This window comes from Cyprinus carpio, chromosome B8, assembly GCF_018340385.1.
Source record: "Cyprinus carpio isolate SPL01 chromosome B8, ASM1834038v1, whole genome shotgun sequence".
Lineage (NCBI taxonomy): Eukaryota > Metazoa > Chordata > Actinopteri > Cypriniformes > Cyprinidae > Cyprinus > Cyprinus carpio.
This window is the reverse complement of record NC_056604.1, coordinates 8,809,337-8,827,791: the sequence shown is the minus strand read 5'-3', so window position 1 is coordinate 8,827,791 and position 18,455 is coordinate 8,809,337. Positions and strand designations below refer to the sequence as shown.

Here is an 18,455-nt window from a genome sequence, read left to right as displayed (position 1 = left end):
GTAGACAAACACTGATCTTGAGCATAGTTATAAAATATATATATTTTTTTTTGTGCCACACAATGTGGGCTGGTGGAAACACATTTATCCTGAGTGTACCATCCTGTTGTTTTATTTTCAAATTTGTAAAATTGAATACATTAGAATAGAATATGTTTTACCATAAAAAAAATTAACTAAAAAAATTAGCTGGTCAAAATGTTTTAAACACAAATGTACACGCCTCTTGTGGCCTTTGAATGTACACATTTTCAGTTATCAAGCTCAGATCTTTAACCAATAGATAGATAGATACAGTAGGTAGGTGGGTACAGGTAGGTAGGTAGGTAGATAAATAGATAGATAGATAGATAGATAGATAGATAGATAGATAGATAGTAAATGTTGTCTCTGTCAATGCCACTGATATTGTGGTACTTAGACAAAGAAATACAGTGTTTACCATAATCAGTTTAATACTTAAATACAACAACAACAACTATTTTTACTTTGGTTTCACACAGTTCAGAATATGCTGTTTTGTTTCTCTTAATTTCACATCTATTTGCATTCCATATGAGCTCAGAGCGTCACCATAATGCTCACACAGTATTTGGATGCAGTTCTGTGCAACATTTGGCGTATGTCTATTAAAAACAGGTGGTCCTGCATTGCTAGTTTACGAAACAGGAGTCTCTGTTTCTCCATTCTCTCATTTACACATGCACACACACGCAAGTCTGAGCAGTGCAAGGTGGCTAATTCTCTCCCGAATGCCTTGTGCGTGTGTGCGCAGTGACCGTTGAGTGACCCACAGGTTAAATAGCTCATTCTTGTGGCCTTTTCTTCCAAAATGGCAAAGCGCCCTGACAATAGCTGCGGCCTCTGAAGCTGCAGGGCTATGGGCTCCAGATCTTTCTGTGTGATGGCTCTGCCATTTCCACACTAGTACAGAATCACGGACTGAGGCTGTCCTTGACTGAGGCGTCGGAAATTAAATCTGGATAGAATATTGATGGGAAATACTAAAAATTCTCAGCAGCAAGAATAAAGTGCTAGTGTCATATTAGGTTTAGCTTTTGTGGCAGGCTAAATATACACAGAAGTAAAAAGGTATTGATGTCGGAATTCTGAGGTGAACGCTAACAAGGAGAGACATCCTACTAGAAGGAGAAAAAGGTTCTTATTTTTGAACAGGACGTTGATCCACTGCAATCTACTGCCATTGTATTGCGAGATGTGAATCTTTTCACAGTTGATGAGTCTGCTTTACTTGCTGCTCGGCTGCTCTCGTAGAGGATTCACAGACACGCGTACATGCTCGCTACGGCTTTGTGCGGGGGTAGAATGCTGCACCTGTTCTCAGTACAGTTAGGCTGGGGTTGAGCAGCACAAATGAACTAATTTCCAGGGCTACATTGAACAGAGAACACTGCAATCACAGCAGGAGGAGCCTGTCGAGCCGGCAGATGGGCAGAGCTAATCATTGTTGTGAAATAGAGATGACCCTGCCTATCTTTCACACTGCCAACAGACATTTGCCAATCGCTCTTCAATTCCCTCTCCTCTCCCCCTCATCTCTGTTTGTTTCTCAGCTCCCTCCAACGAATTTAGGAGTGAACGTAACCATCAAAAATGGCTAAAAAATGAAGTTAGAAAGCGAGCGCACTGCTGTTTGACATAGAGCAGCTATAACCCGTGGACTGCTGGAGTGTGTGTGTGTGCACATGAACAGCGTCTCCAATCAGCACAGGAAATTTTTAATATAGCAAATCTGCATGTGTTTGGATTAATACCCACAACCCTACCAAATCTGATGTAGTTTAGTCAGAATGTGCCGTTTTTCCCGTAATTGTACTTTTGTGCTATTTCAGAGGTTTCTATCATTTGTGCTGAATGCTGAAAAATGTTTTATAATTGGAAATCACACCGTATCCTGCTTAGCGCAGTATCTCAAGTGGCAATGTGTCATGCTTAATTAAAAAAAAAACACTGCGGTTATTAACCGTGATTAGAAGTCATTTCAGTGTCTTCTGGATGTTCGAGAACCCATGAGAGTGATTGGCACGAGAATACCAAAATCAAACATAGCTACTGTTATGTGCTGTTTTATTCGCAAATAAAACGTTTTTTCTTTATTCAGTTATTCCAGATTGTTTATAGGTATATGTTAAAGCGCGCTGATAAATAAATGATCTCAGTGTTAGTGATCCATTGCTTCTCATGATTGCGCTTGGCTTTTAATGTCAGTTCATGTTTGTAAAAACATCTTCAGATCTAGCTCTGAGTGTTTTCATTGCTTGATTGATTTACTTAATCATAAAATACAATCATTACTTTGATATATGAATTCTACACATGCTGCGCATATAGAAATATAATTGAAAAAGCTGAATCCAGATGGAATGTTCTAGTCGTTTTGCACGGCAAGATGTGAGAGCAACCTAATGCATGTAAAAAAAAAAAAAAATACTGACAGAGAACTGGAAAAGAGAATAAAATCTCCCTCTCACAAAAAACGCCTAGATAGACCTCTACCTCTTTCCTGTACAATGATTTAATGTATGCAAATTATCTGGCTTCAGTTAATGAAGGCACAATTAATCACTGTAACGATGGTCTGATTTAACCTGGTTAATTACAATCTGAAATGTGAGTTATGTGTTTGCAGATAAATGTGAGTCACAAATGCAGATTTTTAGGAGAAGAAACAGTCCAGCAGAGATAAAGACATTTTCCTGCTCCCAAATGAATAAACAGCACAATTTATTAACCAAATGAAGCGAAAAAAACAAGAAAATCAGCGAGGGTATATTTTATATCCAGAAATAAAACAAATAATCACATACAATGTACAATGACTGTTATTTCATAACAGTAAAAAATAGATGAAATGATGCCAGACATAGCAGCTGAAAAAATAATATATCAGTGTTTTATTCTATTAATTCTATATTTAACATGAAAAGTGCAGAAGCAGAACATTAAAACAGTTTGTTGACAGTCTCTCGAGGTGGAAAGAGAAACAGAGAAACCACCTCTTATTAAACCATCTTTTAACTATCTCTCAAAAAAATTCTACTTTTGTGAAAAGGATCAGTGTTCTGCCAGTGTTAAAAATCTGGAACAACACTTTGCGCAATCACACGGTTCCCAACAACTAGTGACGCATACATATCGCTGTCACTAATTTTCATTATATATTAAATGTTGCATAGATTTTCCGCTTTCCCAGGCCAAATAGTGACTGAATGCTACATGACAATGATTTTCCTGATTAATTTGTAAAAATTTTGTAGTTCAAATTGGAATATTTGTGGTCGTGACTTTACATGCCTTGTTTCTTTTTTCTATCTTCTTAGAGCTTGACAAGCACCAGGATGAATATGCAAAATGTTTCAAATCCCTGAGCTGCGGAGGATTTTAAGGCAAGTGTGTACACGCACCTCAGAAAGGTTGCAAAGAAGGGTTTAAAAATCTGCTCTCTCTGCCGATGAACACCCAGCTGCATGCGATCGCAGTGTGTGTGTGTACACTTGCGTGTGTGTGTTTGTGCACTGGCAGAGGAGCTCCAGTGCTGTCAGTATGAGTCTGATTTGTGTGAGAATGTGGTGCGGCTCCAAGGCAGGCAAGCTGATCCTGTTTTGTGGAGACGAGAAACGAGAGCCCATCACAGATTAGACACCCACAGTTTCGTGTCGATTTAATGCACCAAGTCAGGGATTTATTCTTAACCGACCGGCGCTTACAGCACCAGCCAGCCAGCCAGGGCTTTCCCATACAACCATCTCTCTTCCCCCCAAGACTGTAGCAGAAGATCAGAAATGACTGAATGAGAACGTAAAGGATGGTTATCTACTTTCATAGCTTCAGACTTGAGTGAAAACACATTATAATCAGGAAAAGCCTTTGCCAGCTATTTATCTACTAGTATGCTCAATTATGGCCACCTATCAGTGGAGAAATAAAACAACTTAATTTTAATGTGCTACAAAATTAAATAATTACAATAGACATTCATATATTGAGTTAGTTTGGTTACATAATACTAATAAGACACATGCTTTCTATTTCACATGCTTTCGAGCACTTTCGTGCTAAAAGGCTGCAGAGCGCCAGCACAACACATTCGGGAAAGTTGTTTGAAATTCAAAATGATGCTTGAAACTAAATGTACATACAAAAATCTGTTCTTTAGCCATCTAACATCACTATGCTCAAATGACTTTAAGCATACACACTCACACACACACACACACACACACACACACACGGCGCACTTTCAATTTCAGGCATCAGTACACCACCACACAAACACATTCTGAGCAGGAATGCACAAACAATACACTAACACAAGCTGCTTTTTCTCTCGCAATATGTCTCTTTCTTTATCTTTCTCTCTGGGTAACTGATAGAAAGATCTAGTCGGAGTGGGCGGCTGTATCATCACACAATGAGGCATGAAAACATTGGCTAATTCAAGCCTAAGGGCTGCACACATTTACCTAAATGAAGTAAGTATTCTTATTCTACTGTGCTGTCTATTTTCTCATTCATTTGTCTGACGGATCCTTCTATCCTCTTACCCCCAGAGCCCTGGCCCCCAGTTGGCTGGATGGATCTCGGGGGAAAAGCAGCGAGCCCATGCCTGGGAAGGAGCCTTCCGCCTGGGCTACTGCCGAGTTCTGTGAACACCTTACCATCATCTTCAGACACTGCTCGCGAGGTGCGCGTTTACAGGGAAGAGGAGAAAAGAAGAGAAGAGGAAGAGAACAGAATGCTAGCCAAGGTGGTAATGAAATATACAGGCTAAAGAAAAAAGCTAGAGCTGGAAGGAAAGAGAAAACTGGACTGCCACAGTGATAGAGAGCTGTGTGCTTACGTTCACATTCGCACTACACACACACAAACAAACACACGCACACAGTCAGTGCAAGCCCCAGATGGGCAAGTCATCAAGCAAGCTCAGCAGTTACAGCTATCTTGCTTTGAGTAAATGAGAAAATGAAATGATTGTGAGTGGGAGAGGGAGAGAGAGTGAGTCTAGTCTCTCATCCATTACAGTACGCTCGGATAGCAAAGAGGTTCTGCCTTCAGCTAGCAGCCGTTTAACTGGACCTAAATGTTCAATACCTGCACATTCATTTAGACCTGTCAGCTGCCACATTTAGAAGCAGGGACACACTGATAAAACATAGAAATGTTACGCACGACAGAATTATGAACACACACTTAGAGAAGTGAGGTGACAGAAGAAGAAAATCCAATTCCTTTACCTCATTGCTCAACAAAGCAGCATTCAGTGTTCGGCTGATTTCAAACATCTTGTTGGCGGTGTTTCGTTTCTTGTCGCTTTTTGGTGGGGTTTTTTTTTGCGTTCTTGTGGCTCTACGGCTCCTTTTTCTCTACTGGAAATGGGAATCAGTCCCGAGAAAAAAAAGAAAGAAAAATGAACAGATTAAAAAAAAAAAGAAGAAAAGGAAGGAGAAATCCTGTATATGTGCTGTCTGGCTGGATGTATTTTCTCCTCTGTCGCGCCCGTGTTTTCTGGTGCACCTCTGTTAAATGTGGCGCTTGTGCCCTGGCTCACGCCGCACGACTGAAGAGTCAATATTTTTTTTTTTTAGCTCCCCAGAGTCAGCACATTAAAACAAGCAGTCGGTCTGCCGGGCTTCTTCCCTTATCTGTCCTCCACACACTCGCTCGCACAATGCGTTCCGATCCTCACACTGCTCTCTAGCAGATTAGTTCTTCCCAAAACATAGCTCTTAGTTTAAACTCCTCTCTCTCTCTCTTTCTCTCTCTCTTTCCATCCTCACCCTTTCTCTTTCTCTCTCCTTCCTTGCTCCCTCCCTTCCTCACACTCCCTCTCTCTCTATCTCTCTTTACCCCCACCCCACCCTCCACTCGCTCCCTCTCTCTATTTCTCGATCACGCTCTCCTGCAGTTACAGTTCACAGTGTTACCACAAGGTGGGAAGACTGTTCATAACAGACATGACACAGGCACATCTGCCTTTCCTGGCTCATCTTTTCCTCTCTGTTTGGCTTCACGGCTCTCCTCCTGCTGCTTGTGGGGAACACATGATCGCTTTGGCACCCGCTCACCTCCGTTCTCCTCTCTCTCGCCTCCCCCCGCGCCTCAGCCGCATTTGATGTATGGGAATGGGGTTGATTTATAGACCAATAGCATTAAGAAAACTCTGACCAGAGGCACCTCGCCGGAGAAAACCCCAGCTGAGATGTCGGCATATCATTCCCGGAGCATATTTGTGAAACGGACACATCTCTTCCTCTAAAATACCATTAGAGCAAGACGTTGGTATAATTTTACACAATTCAATGCTTCCAATTCACTGTTTACATAGCTACAATGGCCCCAAAATGCATTTGGGCACTTATGTATGAATGTAAATATATAAATGCCCTTGAAAAAGAAGGGTTGCACAACCATACTTTCTGGTTGTCGAATGTCAGTAGAACATATCCATAGTTAATATAAAGAACTACACCTGTGGTTACTCTGCTAGCAGCACTTGTGTGAAGTTGTTTGATACTAATATTACTTGACCTTGGTTAGTTCTGTAAGAACTAGCGGAATTTTGTTCACTTATGCTGCTTGGTTTGATACTCTGTTTGATGCAGTGGCTTAAGTGTTCAATTAAGTTTTGGAGTCATACAGTATAGATGAACAATGGGCATAATGCCTGATTATTAAATTGCAAAGACAGTTTTTCATCTTCCAATTTTGTTGTGTTGGTATTTGCTCAAATATAATTATTATAATTCATCAGAAGTATTTTAAAAGATTGAAAAAAGATAGAAAAGAATATAATACAATAATAGTTAGATGGAAATTTAAATGCAGATTCGCACATAATATCAGAAGAAACCAGAGGATTAATGGCCTGTCCTCTCAATAATTAAACGTCAACAACCAAACCCTTTAATTTTGTTTGAGAATGGCATAGAAAAACAGATAACCTGACTCTTGTCCAACATTTGTAAGGTAATTTTCTGTGCAGCCCTTTTTGTTATAGATTAATGCAGTAATCAAATTATATTTAAAATATAATATTTATTTTAACTTAATTTATTTTATAATTATTTTTACTATAAATAACTGGCTTTAGTGACTCTCAATGTCGGCTTTAGATTTTAAAATGTGTTGTTTTATGTCCCTTTATAATTCTTTTATATAGACAAACTTTAAAAAGTATGAGCAATCATGAGGTCATTGTTATTCATTGATTTAGTCATAGACTCGCAGATGTATTTCCATCAGCCAATGACTGCATAGCACTGAAATCTTACCATTAAAAAAAAATATATTCAATGTGCATAATAAATTAGACTTTCACAAGATGTTTAATTTAAAATGTTTAGCTGTAATTAAGAAGAGTGGATAAAATTAGTCAAGATTCATTATGATGTTTTTTGCTAAACAATTAACTATTAATTGTTTGATATTAAATATCATATTGTCTTCGACAATGCCTAATCATCATCTTCATGCCAACGGAAGCAGCTAAACTCAGGTACAATACATACCACAAAACCATATGTTTTTCTCTCAAAATAACAAAGCAGGCAAGAATAAGTCATTTTCAGCCTGTGTTGTTTCTGGAGTGTGAAAAGCAGAGGTTAGCTGAAAGTGGGTATGACTGCAGGAAAATGAGCTGTTTCTTTCTTTCTTCTTTTTTTGAAAACTGCGTATGGTACAGTATGATCTGGTCTCCAGGCCCCATGAGAGGCGTGTGTCCAGTTAATAGCAGCCTATTGACACTGAACCATCTGTTGGGGTGGACTGAAGCCAAATAAAAAAAGGGAGATGGAGAGAGTATTTGAGAACGAGAGAGAATGCTAACATTTTTACGTCATAGAGGGTGTTTATGTGTGCGTATGAGCCATTAGTTAAAACTGCATCACATTTGTTTTATGCTATTACAGAACAGTTTGTACCTCCACCGAGTCAACATTGAAACTTTTAATGCTAAATCCATTTAGAATAATAACATTATAGGCAAATCTTATGAAGTTAAGAATCCACAGAGTGTGTTGCATGCTACTGAGGGATCATGTAAAGAGCACCGTTTTCTCACTCTCATTGTAATTGCGTTATCGATGTTGCAGGATTTTCTATTTGTCAAGCACCGTAGCCTATTCCGGATTTTATCGTATATAACAAACCTGGTTAAAATGGTTCAGGAGATGGTGCACGTACGTGCGCACGCACTGGGATGGGCTGTCACTGGAATCATGGAGTCTACCGCTTAATTCCAGAGTCATCTGCCTCTCATTCTCCCTCTTCTGTCCACCAGGGTCCCAGGGGGATTCTGATTGCTGTCTCCATAGTGACTCTATGTGTCTTCATAAAGCCTGTTCAGAGCCTACCGCTTCTCCTGTGTGCTGTCTGTTCCATACAGATGACCTGCCTTTCACTGCAAGGGACTCGTGCATGGAGTCCCAACATGGTCCGTCTAAAAAGGGTTTCCCTGTACACCACCAAAAACATGCTGGGCACATTGGTAACGCACACTCACAAACACTAAAGTTGACTCTTATAGCCTTATAGCCCTTGCTTCAAATGCCTCCACCCCAAAAAGAAAGTCTCATCTTTAATGTTTAACTCAATCCAGTTTTGCCATCTTAGTCGCTGGCGTCACACCCTTCTCGCATGATTGTTAGCACCAGAGTCTGTTATAATTGTGGGGTAAAACTTATTTTGATGTGGAAAAACATTGTGTCTCGTGGGAACCAATTAAAAAATCTGAGGATCAAGAAGTGGACTATACTTCGCTTTTGTATTCTATGATTGATGGGTTCATTAAATCATCTGTTCACTTGGCAGACTGCGTGACAGGACCAGCGTGAGGAGAAGAAATTCTGCTTTTGCAGGAACGTCATAATTGTCATAGGAATATCTGCTATGATTCTGTTTCCCCTACAATTTTATTTCCTGCTTTCTTGTTCACAGATACATGCATACGGATGAACATCGCGTGCATCCTGAAGCATGCACAGACACAAAAGAACGAGGAGGGGATCTATATTTTTGTCGCCTGATTCATAATACGAATTGACAGTCTCAATAAATAAACAGGGAGGCATGGAGCCAGATAATTGGAGATGTTAGGGAATGACATACCATGAAGGACAGCTTTTCAATTTTCAGTTTGAAGGGTGTACCGTGCAGCACAATTCCTCATTATTTAAAAACAATCAAACTACCCTTGCTGCCCTGCTGGTTGTAGTTTGCCGTCAAATATGATCGCGAGGAAAAAATCATTGCCAATTTTGTCTTATTAAAGATGACCCCCGTTCTCTTCATCTGCTTCTGACACTCGCCGCTCCGCTCATAACCTGAAAATTAGCAGCTGAGGGTCTCAATGCCTGTCCTCCTGAAACGCAAGTCATATGGTTGTTCATTTGCAGGCTAATCAGAAAGCTGCACTATTAATGGAAAATGAATGAGGTCGGATTTGATTGTGGTTGATGGCATAGGCTATGCTCCAATTGTCCTGGAATCCATACACTTTAATCAATCTATATTGCGAGACAGCCAGTGCCGGTTGTGAGGGACATTGCAATTTTAAATATGAGACACTTCAAGGGACAGTTGATGACTACAATCTTTATCCTCACAATATAAGAAATAGGAGGTTCAAGGTAGCTAGAAATCATAATATTTCTTCATATTTATACAAGGCCTAAATGATGTGTGATTACCTTCTTTATTTCTCATCCAGACTCTGAGGGTGAATTCCATTCACTCTATCCTAGTCACTGCAAAGTCTAGTACTGTATGTGGCCATCCTACACAAAGCCATACTTTCCTGCCACTTTATTATGAATCTGAATGTTACCTTGATGACATACAGTAATGGCAAAGTTCATGTTTATAGATTAACATTGCTGTGGCAAATAAATATTTGAATTGAATATGGCCTCTGTGTGTCATTATAAGAAACTTCTTTCTTACACATTTATTTTAACTGTCTGGTTCTGTGGTGCTTGATTGTTTAAGAAAAATTAAAGTTGGGATTAAATCCCATAATGTCTGTGACAAAATTAATTGTGAGGATGTACAGTATCACCCAATATCACATGATCGTAAACGATAAAATTACTTGAAGTGAATGTACCCTTGGCTAATTGGTCCCTTGTGAAGGGATTCAATTGCTCAGTTTATTTTGATACGAACCGGGAAATAGCATCCACATCAGTATTGTAGTCATGACCTAAGTAGGTTGAGTTGAGACCGAGACCAGAGGATGGCTGAATCCGTCCAAATGATCCAAAGCCAAGGTCTATGACAAGACCAAGATCATGAAAATATGGTCTTTGGCTCAGCCTCCAGATAAACTCATACTACAACGCTGATCCGCATCCCTATAATTTTAAGATCTTGTGAAATGTTTTACAACATACTGTAGCTTTGTGTCCTGATATATTGCGTTTTCCATAAGAACAGGAAGTTTGGGTATAAGGAAAGATTTTTCTTGTCAGTAGTCTGTAGGTAAGTGGCAGCCATGCATTATGCAATCTTGCTATCGATTTGTAATACAGGATGAATATTCTTGAACTGTTTTCCCAGAAGAGAAAATTAAAATCAAATCAAATAGACATGGACTTGAAGACACAAATCCCTGATTGTATTTCTTTTTCAGCCATGAACGCATAATAAAGTGGATGTTATAGTGCATGTTTTATTAGCAGCTAATAAAGGGCTTGGTCTCAGTAAACACTGCTGACATTTCCTCTCCGTTTGGATGCTTTATAGGGCTGCACAGCATTATTTGGCGAGTTGTGAGAAGACATCCGTGTGGCTGGGGGAGCTGTGCGCTTTTCGCGCGCTTACACCTGCTGGTTACGTCAAATCCTTCCTAGAGCGGCATCACGCCGTCGTCTTGGAAACGCTCCTTCAGCGTCGCAGGGCTGTGAGGTTTTATGGACGGATGATGGAAGAAAACAGCAGAGAACATCTCGATACTGGTGTGTAAAAAGAAAACACATAATACAGATTAATTTTACCGTTTTCTATTCACAGACACTCGTTGGGTACTGTCTGTGCTTGTATAATGAGCAAATTTCGCTGTTAGGTGCATGATATGAGCGCTTTGTCCATGTAAACACAGTGACTGTTTGCTAACGTTAGCCGAATAAACCCTATTTATGTGTCTTTCCGGAACTTGGAGTGTCAAAACATTAGCGTCAATGTATTGCGATGGATATTCACTTATAACGGCATAAGTAATGAAACGGTACACCACGTGTGATTGTTATCCAGCCTTGTTAAGGTGGACACTTCCAGATACGGTGACTGACATATTTACACTTATTGGCTCTATTTACTAGAATGTACTAGCTTTGCTGTGCCACAAAACAGTCATAAGGATTATTTTTTTAAAATTGAGATTTATACATAATCTTGAAGCTGAATAAATGAGCTTTCCGTAGATATATGGGTTGTTAGGATGCAACTATTTGCAAATCTGGAATGTGAGGCTGGAAAAAATCAAAATATTGAGAAAATTGCCTTTAAAATTGTCCAAATTAAGTTCTTAGCAATGCATATTACTAATCAAAAATTAAGTTTTGATATATTTACGGTAGGAAAGTTACTAAATATCTTCATGAAACATGATTTTTACTTAATATCCTAATAATTTGTTGCATAAAAGAAACATCTATATATGTATATGTATGTGTGTGTGTGTGTGTGTCATATTTATAATTATTTGGATTAATGGCTTTGATTTTGTTACAGTTTGAGTAAAACATGTTTTGGAAAATATATGTTTTATATAAAATTTGAAAATAGTATACAATGTATTGTTGGCTATTGCTACAATATGCCTGTGCTACTTAAGACTGGTTTTGTGGTCGAAGTTCACATCACAAGTATTTACTAGTAGCTGGACTACATCCTTACTACTTTAATAGTGTACAAGCTAGGTTACTAGTAATCTGATTAGATTTGCCTTTATTTGAGAATTTTCTGAAATCAACATATATATATATATATATTCATATATAACACTTACATATAATGTATTCAATATAAGTTATTCATCCTATCTATATCTATATATTTATATAAATATGATCTATCTATCTATCTATCTATCTATCTATCTATCTATCTATCTCTATAACACAGATCTAAATTAATATTATGCTTGGAAATGTTAAATATGGACATAAAAGATTTTTAAAGTTACACTAATTTTATACTAAATTATAAAATTGGTCTGTCTTTTGGATATTCACTTCTTAAATTGTTAGTTCACCCTAAATTAACTTCATATTCGGCAGAATGGATGCTTTAGTCACCATTAACTTTAACTCTCACTTCAATTTAATAAAAAAAAAAAAAAATTCTCATACAATTTGAAGTGAATGGTGTCTACTGTAAGTGCTGTCATTCTGCATAAGAATTTTTTGGACCATTTCTTTAATTGTTTCACATTTATTATTTTTAGGTTTTGTTTCTGTTGTCCTATTTCAACTCATGTTTGTGTAAAAATTATTCAGATTCAGACTGAACTTTTTTTTTCTGTCATGCACACAGACCACAACCCTGTTTGGTTGTCAGGTTTTAATTGCTGTGTTAGAGGAATATTGTATAACTATTGCCAATTAATTTTGAAGTCAGCAACAGGCAGTTTATCATTGCTGAAATATTAATTTCCTTTATGTTTTTGTCACCACCTATATGTATTTCTGAAATTTTTGTGGCAGATAATGAAGCGGGGGGAGAGGATGCTTTGGTGGGGAATGTGAACAAACTGATGGTCACCCCTCCAGGATACACTGGACCTCCCAAGAAAGGTCATATCATCTTCGATGCCTGCTTTGAGAGTGGTGAGATATCTGAGTATTTGTATTTTTTAGCCCCCTTTTCATGCTGTTATGTGAACTCTACTGTTCAAGAACAGCATTTATTTGAAATAAAAATCTGCTGTAACATTATAAATGTCTTTACTGACACTTTTGATCAATTTAATGCATCTTTGCTGAATAAGTATAATAATGAAAAAAAAAAAACACTGAGCTGACCCAGAGCTGTTTAATGGTAGTGCAATTACTGCACCATTAGCACAGGATGGATTTGCAAAAAGTAAAACTCATTCTTAGCATTTTTTTCTTGGCACTCAGCTCATCTTCCATTATTTAGACAAACAGGCAGAAACTTACATTGTTGACTGAGATTATTGAAGTTGAAATGAAAGTGAAAGTGACGTGACATACAGCCAAGTATGGAGACCCATACTCAGAATTGTTGCTCCATCCAAAGTGCACACACACAGCAGTGAACACACACACACCATGAACACACACCCGGAGCAGTGGGCAGCCATTTATGCTGTGGCGCCCGGGGAGCAGTTGGGGGTTCGGGCTTGCTCAAGGGCACCTCAGTCGTGGTATTGCCGGCCCGAGACTCGAACCCACAACCATAGGGTTAGGAGTCAAACTCTCTAACCACTAGGCCACGACTTCCCCATGACTAAAACAGTGTCTAAATGACTAAAACAGTGTTGAAAGCACAGCAGAATTTACACATTATGAAGTGATCAACCTATGTTTTGGGTATGATCAAATCCACTTTTAATATTCATTGTTTAAAAAGGTAAAGGAATGTGCACCCAATATTTTTTAAGCAATTTACAAACACTAAGTTGCCATTATAATCTTGTGCTGAATTTCATGAGTACAAACATATTAAGCGTGTAATGCTGACATGTTCATGATCTAATTTATCTAGTGTATAAACAGAATATCAATTAAAAAGCACCTTAATTGAGCAATATGTTAACATGGCAGTTAATTAAAGATTTAGAAGGATGTATACGCTGAACAGCTAGAATAACCATCTATACCTCTACAAATGTGATACACCCTTGAATTCCCAGAAGAGCAGTAGATCTCTGTCATCAAACATGTTTGCATGAAAATCATTGGCAGTGTCTTTTGTTTAACCATACTATTTTAGCATATGGCAGCACAGCCTGAGAGAGACTTTTGTCCGTGTGAGCAGGGCTTTTAATGGATAATTATCTCCCTTTTAAATGGAGGGGGTAAAAATTGAAGCGTTTCAATTGAAAGTGACTGCTCTATCTGTCGGTCTACTCACTGAAAACTGTAATTAAAGCAAGTTATGATATTTTGTAGCATGCTTTGACTAAATGGCCTTTGTTTGGCACTTTTGCCGGTCTGAATGAGCAGTGATGTAATGAAAATAAAGTGCTTTTGCAGTGACAAGGTCAAGTGGGCAGCTGAGAGCAGCTTTGGGCCAGATTGACAGTGAATCAGTATGGCTGGAACAGGCACAATATCATTCTTTGCTGGGAGATTAGGTTCAGGGTCTCCAGCAGATGAGACTCAGCTTTCATATTCTTGACAGCCAACCAATTCACCCCTCTGCGGGGAAAGAGCTCGCCTGTGGCTAGACTCCCTGTGGGGAGGTTTTTTTATATAGATTTTTGGTCTTGGAAATATTCTGTAATAGTGAGTCTTTCTGGTATTATCAGGTAGTTGCTTGTGAGTTTGGGTTGAATGTTAAGATGAAAGAAAACAGTTGGTTATGGAGCCAGTGTCTCAAATGTAAGACTGACCATTTCAAATCAATTCCAGCGTAACTTGATAGATCAATATGATTCTGAGCAACTCTACCAGAAGAACTAATAATAAACACTGTTCACATCCTGCTTCAGCAGTTGAGCCATCTGTCATCATAGAGATGTTTATTACTGTTATCAAAATAATGACGTTCCTCGTAAGGATGTTGACTGTAGCCATGTTTGTGAGTGGATGTTTTGTTTTGCGGCAATAAAAGGACATGGAATATTAACATAAGTTACAGAGCCAAAGTCAATATAAATAAATAATTAGGACGTTTTATAAGTTTCTCTGTTTTCCCCTCTGACTGCCCCGAGGACCCCGAGGCACTGATTAATGAACATCCAGCCGCAAGACCAGGATCAGCTAACATATATGACATTACCCCCATGTCTCTGGCTCGGCAAATTCTCTGAATGATTTATGGAATAGATATTAATCTGCTTCCAGTAAACGCATTATCCAAGTTGGAAAATGGAGAGGAATTGATGTTACAGCGCTAATGTCAAATTAATGTCCTGTTGCTGTTTCAGCAAAGCAACAACTGCAGTGAAATGATATTAACCACTTACACACTGACAAAAGGGAAGCGACACTTCCTTGACAACAATTGGGGCTTTTGACGTAAGTGCCTTTGAGAGCTGAAGCCCTCGTGTCAATTGAAGGACTTAAGACGCAATAGTTCAGCAAAGTTTCCGGAGTTAGGCACATTCAGTCATTAATCAAACGCTCTTCTCTTTATGTTGAAAAAGATGTGGAAATGTAAAGGTTTGTGGCGATGTGGGCTCATTTGTCAGAAAGCCACCTGTCAGCAAGTGATAACTTTTCACCGTTCGCAGCCTCTCCTTTGTTACGGTGAAAGTCAGCACCTTGGAAATGAAAATGATATTTAATACACAGTCAGAGGATAAAATATCCCCTCGGATGGCTCATAAAAAATGAAAATAATAGCATAGATGCATTAGATATCACTTGCTCAGATTTTGAGAAAAAAGTTTAACTTTTTTGCAAAATAAATGGCTGTGCAGCCAGTATTAGCAGTTTCAGTTTATATACAGTATATACTAGTGTTGGCTGATTAACTAACTAAAGCTAGTGATGCTACTAACTTAACAGATTTTTTTTTAGTTGCATGACTTTTTTAGTTCATCTGTTTTTAAATTGGTGAAAGTTTTAGTTATTCTAGTAAATTTAGCTCTATGGAAACCTTTGTTTAGGAAGTTCATGTTAATGATTATTTTGATAGTTGATTAATCTTTTATTATTTGTTTGATTAATCTGATAAAAATCAGATTATTAGTAAATATTAAAATGCAATAATTTTAATAATAATAATAATAAAAAAACTTAATTTAATTCATTATAAATTTAAAAATGTTTTTCTACCTCCTGCCCAAATGTGTCCTATGCAATGTTAATACTATAAAAGCAAGTATGGTGAATATAATTATGTAGGCTTTGTTATTCATTCTGGGGTTAAATATAAACATTCAGTTCTTTAAAAAAAATCTGCTTGCCTAACATTTTTAGCGAAAGTTAAAATCACTAAATTAAAAATGGTAATAAAAACAAAAGCACAGACTAAATGTTAACTGGTATGAGGATTGCCCACTCATCTGAACATAAGTATATTACTGTACATTTACATCCATTAACTCCCTTTAAGTCCCTTTACTGTTACTGTTCTCATAAAAATAAAATTACTTGTGTTCATGTAGAATTTTAAACCTATGTTTAATCTCTAACAAGAAATATTTTAGCAAAATGTATTAATGCTATTGTATTGTTCTGTCTGTTTGACGCACATGTACACATTACACTTATTCAGTGAAGCCTGGGAAGTTTGCAGAGACCTGCTGGCTTTCAGGACTAGCCTGTATGCATAATGGAAATAGGCCTAATTCTTTGACTTTTTAAAATTTACAGATAAGGATACAACTGTGACATGTAAGTTCTGCATTTAGGAAAACACATCTCGAATGCTTTAAACAGCACAAGTATCTGTCAGGTGCCTGATAGGAGAGATTGATCAGTCATTCATTTTACTGTTTTTGTGCCACCTCTAATTTGTTGTAAATTACATAGACGGTTATATTTTTTATTTTTAATAGAAAAAAAAAAAAAAGCTTTTGTGTACTTTATGTAACTGCTTTATGTTTGTATCTTGTATTGTATCTAATTACAGTTATTGCTAAGCATGAGTGTAGCTTACAGTAACTACTGCAAATTATGGTTAGTTTGTAGCTTGTTAAGCAACAGTTTTAGAGTAGCTTCCCCAAAACTGATGTATACACTGTGGCTGTTACGTACAAGCTTTCAATCCAGGATCATACCATCTATGGGACTAGGGGGCAAATGTGTTTTACGTATAAAGCCAATATATCACTCAAGTTCCTTTTCTCTGCCAGAAATTTTGTTTCTTGTTTCTTTTTCCCTTTAGACAGCTGTCATGAATAAAAAAGTCAGAAAAATGTCTCTTATCTTAGTATCCGGGTAATAAATTCTAATTGGTTAATTAAAACAGACCATGGATACGTAAACTGTTTACTGAAGGCATAAAACACTTAATTTACATTTAGATGAGATGTAACTCATTTTCTTGTCAGCCATATGCAGATTAGGTCAGTGGTATATCTTTTCTTAGGCATTTGAGCCTACAGGTTTCTCTCTCACTTCTGTGTCTCTGTATCTTTTTTTTTTTTTTTTTTTGCACACTTATTAAAATAACCCCCATTATGCACAGTTTGATAGTAAAAAACATAATGAATATTTCCTGAAGGCGTCATTAAAATGGTATTGATGGCTCTATAGATATACTTACGTTTGCCGCATTATGTAAATTCCATAGATTCTTGAATTTAAAAGAGCTTTAATGGTTATAATTAGCACTTTAATCTTGTGATATTATCTGAGGTTTTTAATAAACTGATCTAGTTTTGTTTTAGTTCAGAAACATTTGTTTATGTCTTTTTTTTTCTTTTGGAGTAGCTGACTTTTTTAATTTACTTTTTTATGATAACAGACATTGAGAGGATTGATAGTTTTTCATTAGTCTATGGCCTCTGGATAAAAGCATTCAAATTTAGCATGCTAGAATCAAGAATAAAAGTACATTTATTGTAAACCTTTTTGCATTTTGAAGAAATCTTTTGAAGTGCACGTCATTTATTACCTCACACCCTCTCTTTCCTTCGTGTAGATGTTCTCACATCAGTTTCCTAATTCATTCTGGGGGCAAATTATGTCAAAAAAAATTCTCCACATGCTGATGCTTATCAGAGGTTTTGAGTGATAAAACTTATTGACTGTAGCTGCTGATTAAATCTGGTGACAGCTAGAGGCAGAGGAAGAAGGTGTGTGCGCGTCTACACAAGTGCATATATGTGTATGTGTGTCTACATAATGATTCGATTCCTACCAAGGGCAGAATATAACGTATCCACCAATGATAATCCGAGATGTGCGGTACCCCCTAAGCATTTAACGGATTTGCACTGGAGATTTTAAATTATCCATTGTAATCATAATAGATGAAAAACTCCTTCGATTCAGCGAACAAAAGAAATGTGTTAGGAGAGGGGACAAGGCCTCAGCCGCACGTTTGCTAATGAGGATAAACAGTAGGGAAAAATCTCTCCGCTGATGGGGCTTTAATTGTTTTGCCCCCCCCACCCCCCCGTTCTGTAGAGTTTCTCTGTCTGTTTTTGTCTTCCGTCAAAAGTCCTCATGCTTCATGTCACTCTTGCAGAGTGCATCTAGTGGATGAATGATTACATTTTACACCCCAGAAATACAAGAGGGGGATGAAGGGAGAGAAAAAAGGAGGCAAAGGGGATAAAAAGCAGCCAGGCTTGC

The 18,455-nt window shown here is 37.8% G+C and overlaps 2 protein-coding genes and 1 long non-coding RNA gene across 8 annotated transcripts in view; 2 read left to right on the top strand and 1 right to left on the bottom strand.

Annotated features, from left to right (window-relative positions):
* LOC122138228 (ELAV-like protein 4) overlaps positions 1-5,816 on the bottom strand; it is a 78,616-nt gene extending 72,800 nt beyond the window's left edge. For 4 of the 6 annotated variants that reach the window (XM_042729542.1, XM_042729544.1, XM_042729543.1 and 1 more), the window contains exons 1-2: positions 5,256-5,395; positions 4,566-4,694 (exon numbers count right to left, since the gene is read on the bottom strand). In XM_042729542.1, the coding sequence (XP_042585476.1) occupies positions 4,566-4,694; positions 5,256-5,303 (177 nt within the window). In that variant the 5' untranslated portion in view covers positions 5,304-5,395. Of the gene's footprint in view, positions 1-4,565; positions 4,695-5,255 lie in introns of all 6 variants that reach the window. The other 2 variants (XM_042729550.1, XM_042729547.1) reach the window with 2 other exon arrangements.
* LOC122138229 lies at positions 4,361-4,905 on the top strand. Its single transcript, XR_006155406.1, has 2 exons — positions 4,361-4,493; positions 4,572-4,905. It is a non-coding gene; the product is annotated as an uncharacterized LOC122138229 (long non-coding RNA).
* Positions 5,817-10,784: 4,968 nt separating the features above from the next.
* The window catches only part of agbl4 (AGBL carboxypeptidase 4), a 327,238-nt gene continuing 319,567 nt past the window's right edge, over positions 10,785-18,455 (top strand). The window contains exons 1-2 of the mRNA XM_042729534.1: positions 10,785-10,973; positions 12,723-12,845. Of these exons, the coding sequence (XP_042585468.1) occupies positions 10,937-10,973; positions 12,723-12,845 (160 nt within the window). The 5' untranslated portion in view covers positions 10,785-10,936. The remainder of the gene's footprint in view (positions 10,974-12,722; positions 12,846-18,455) is intronic.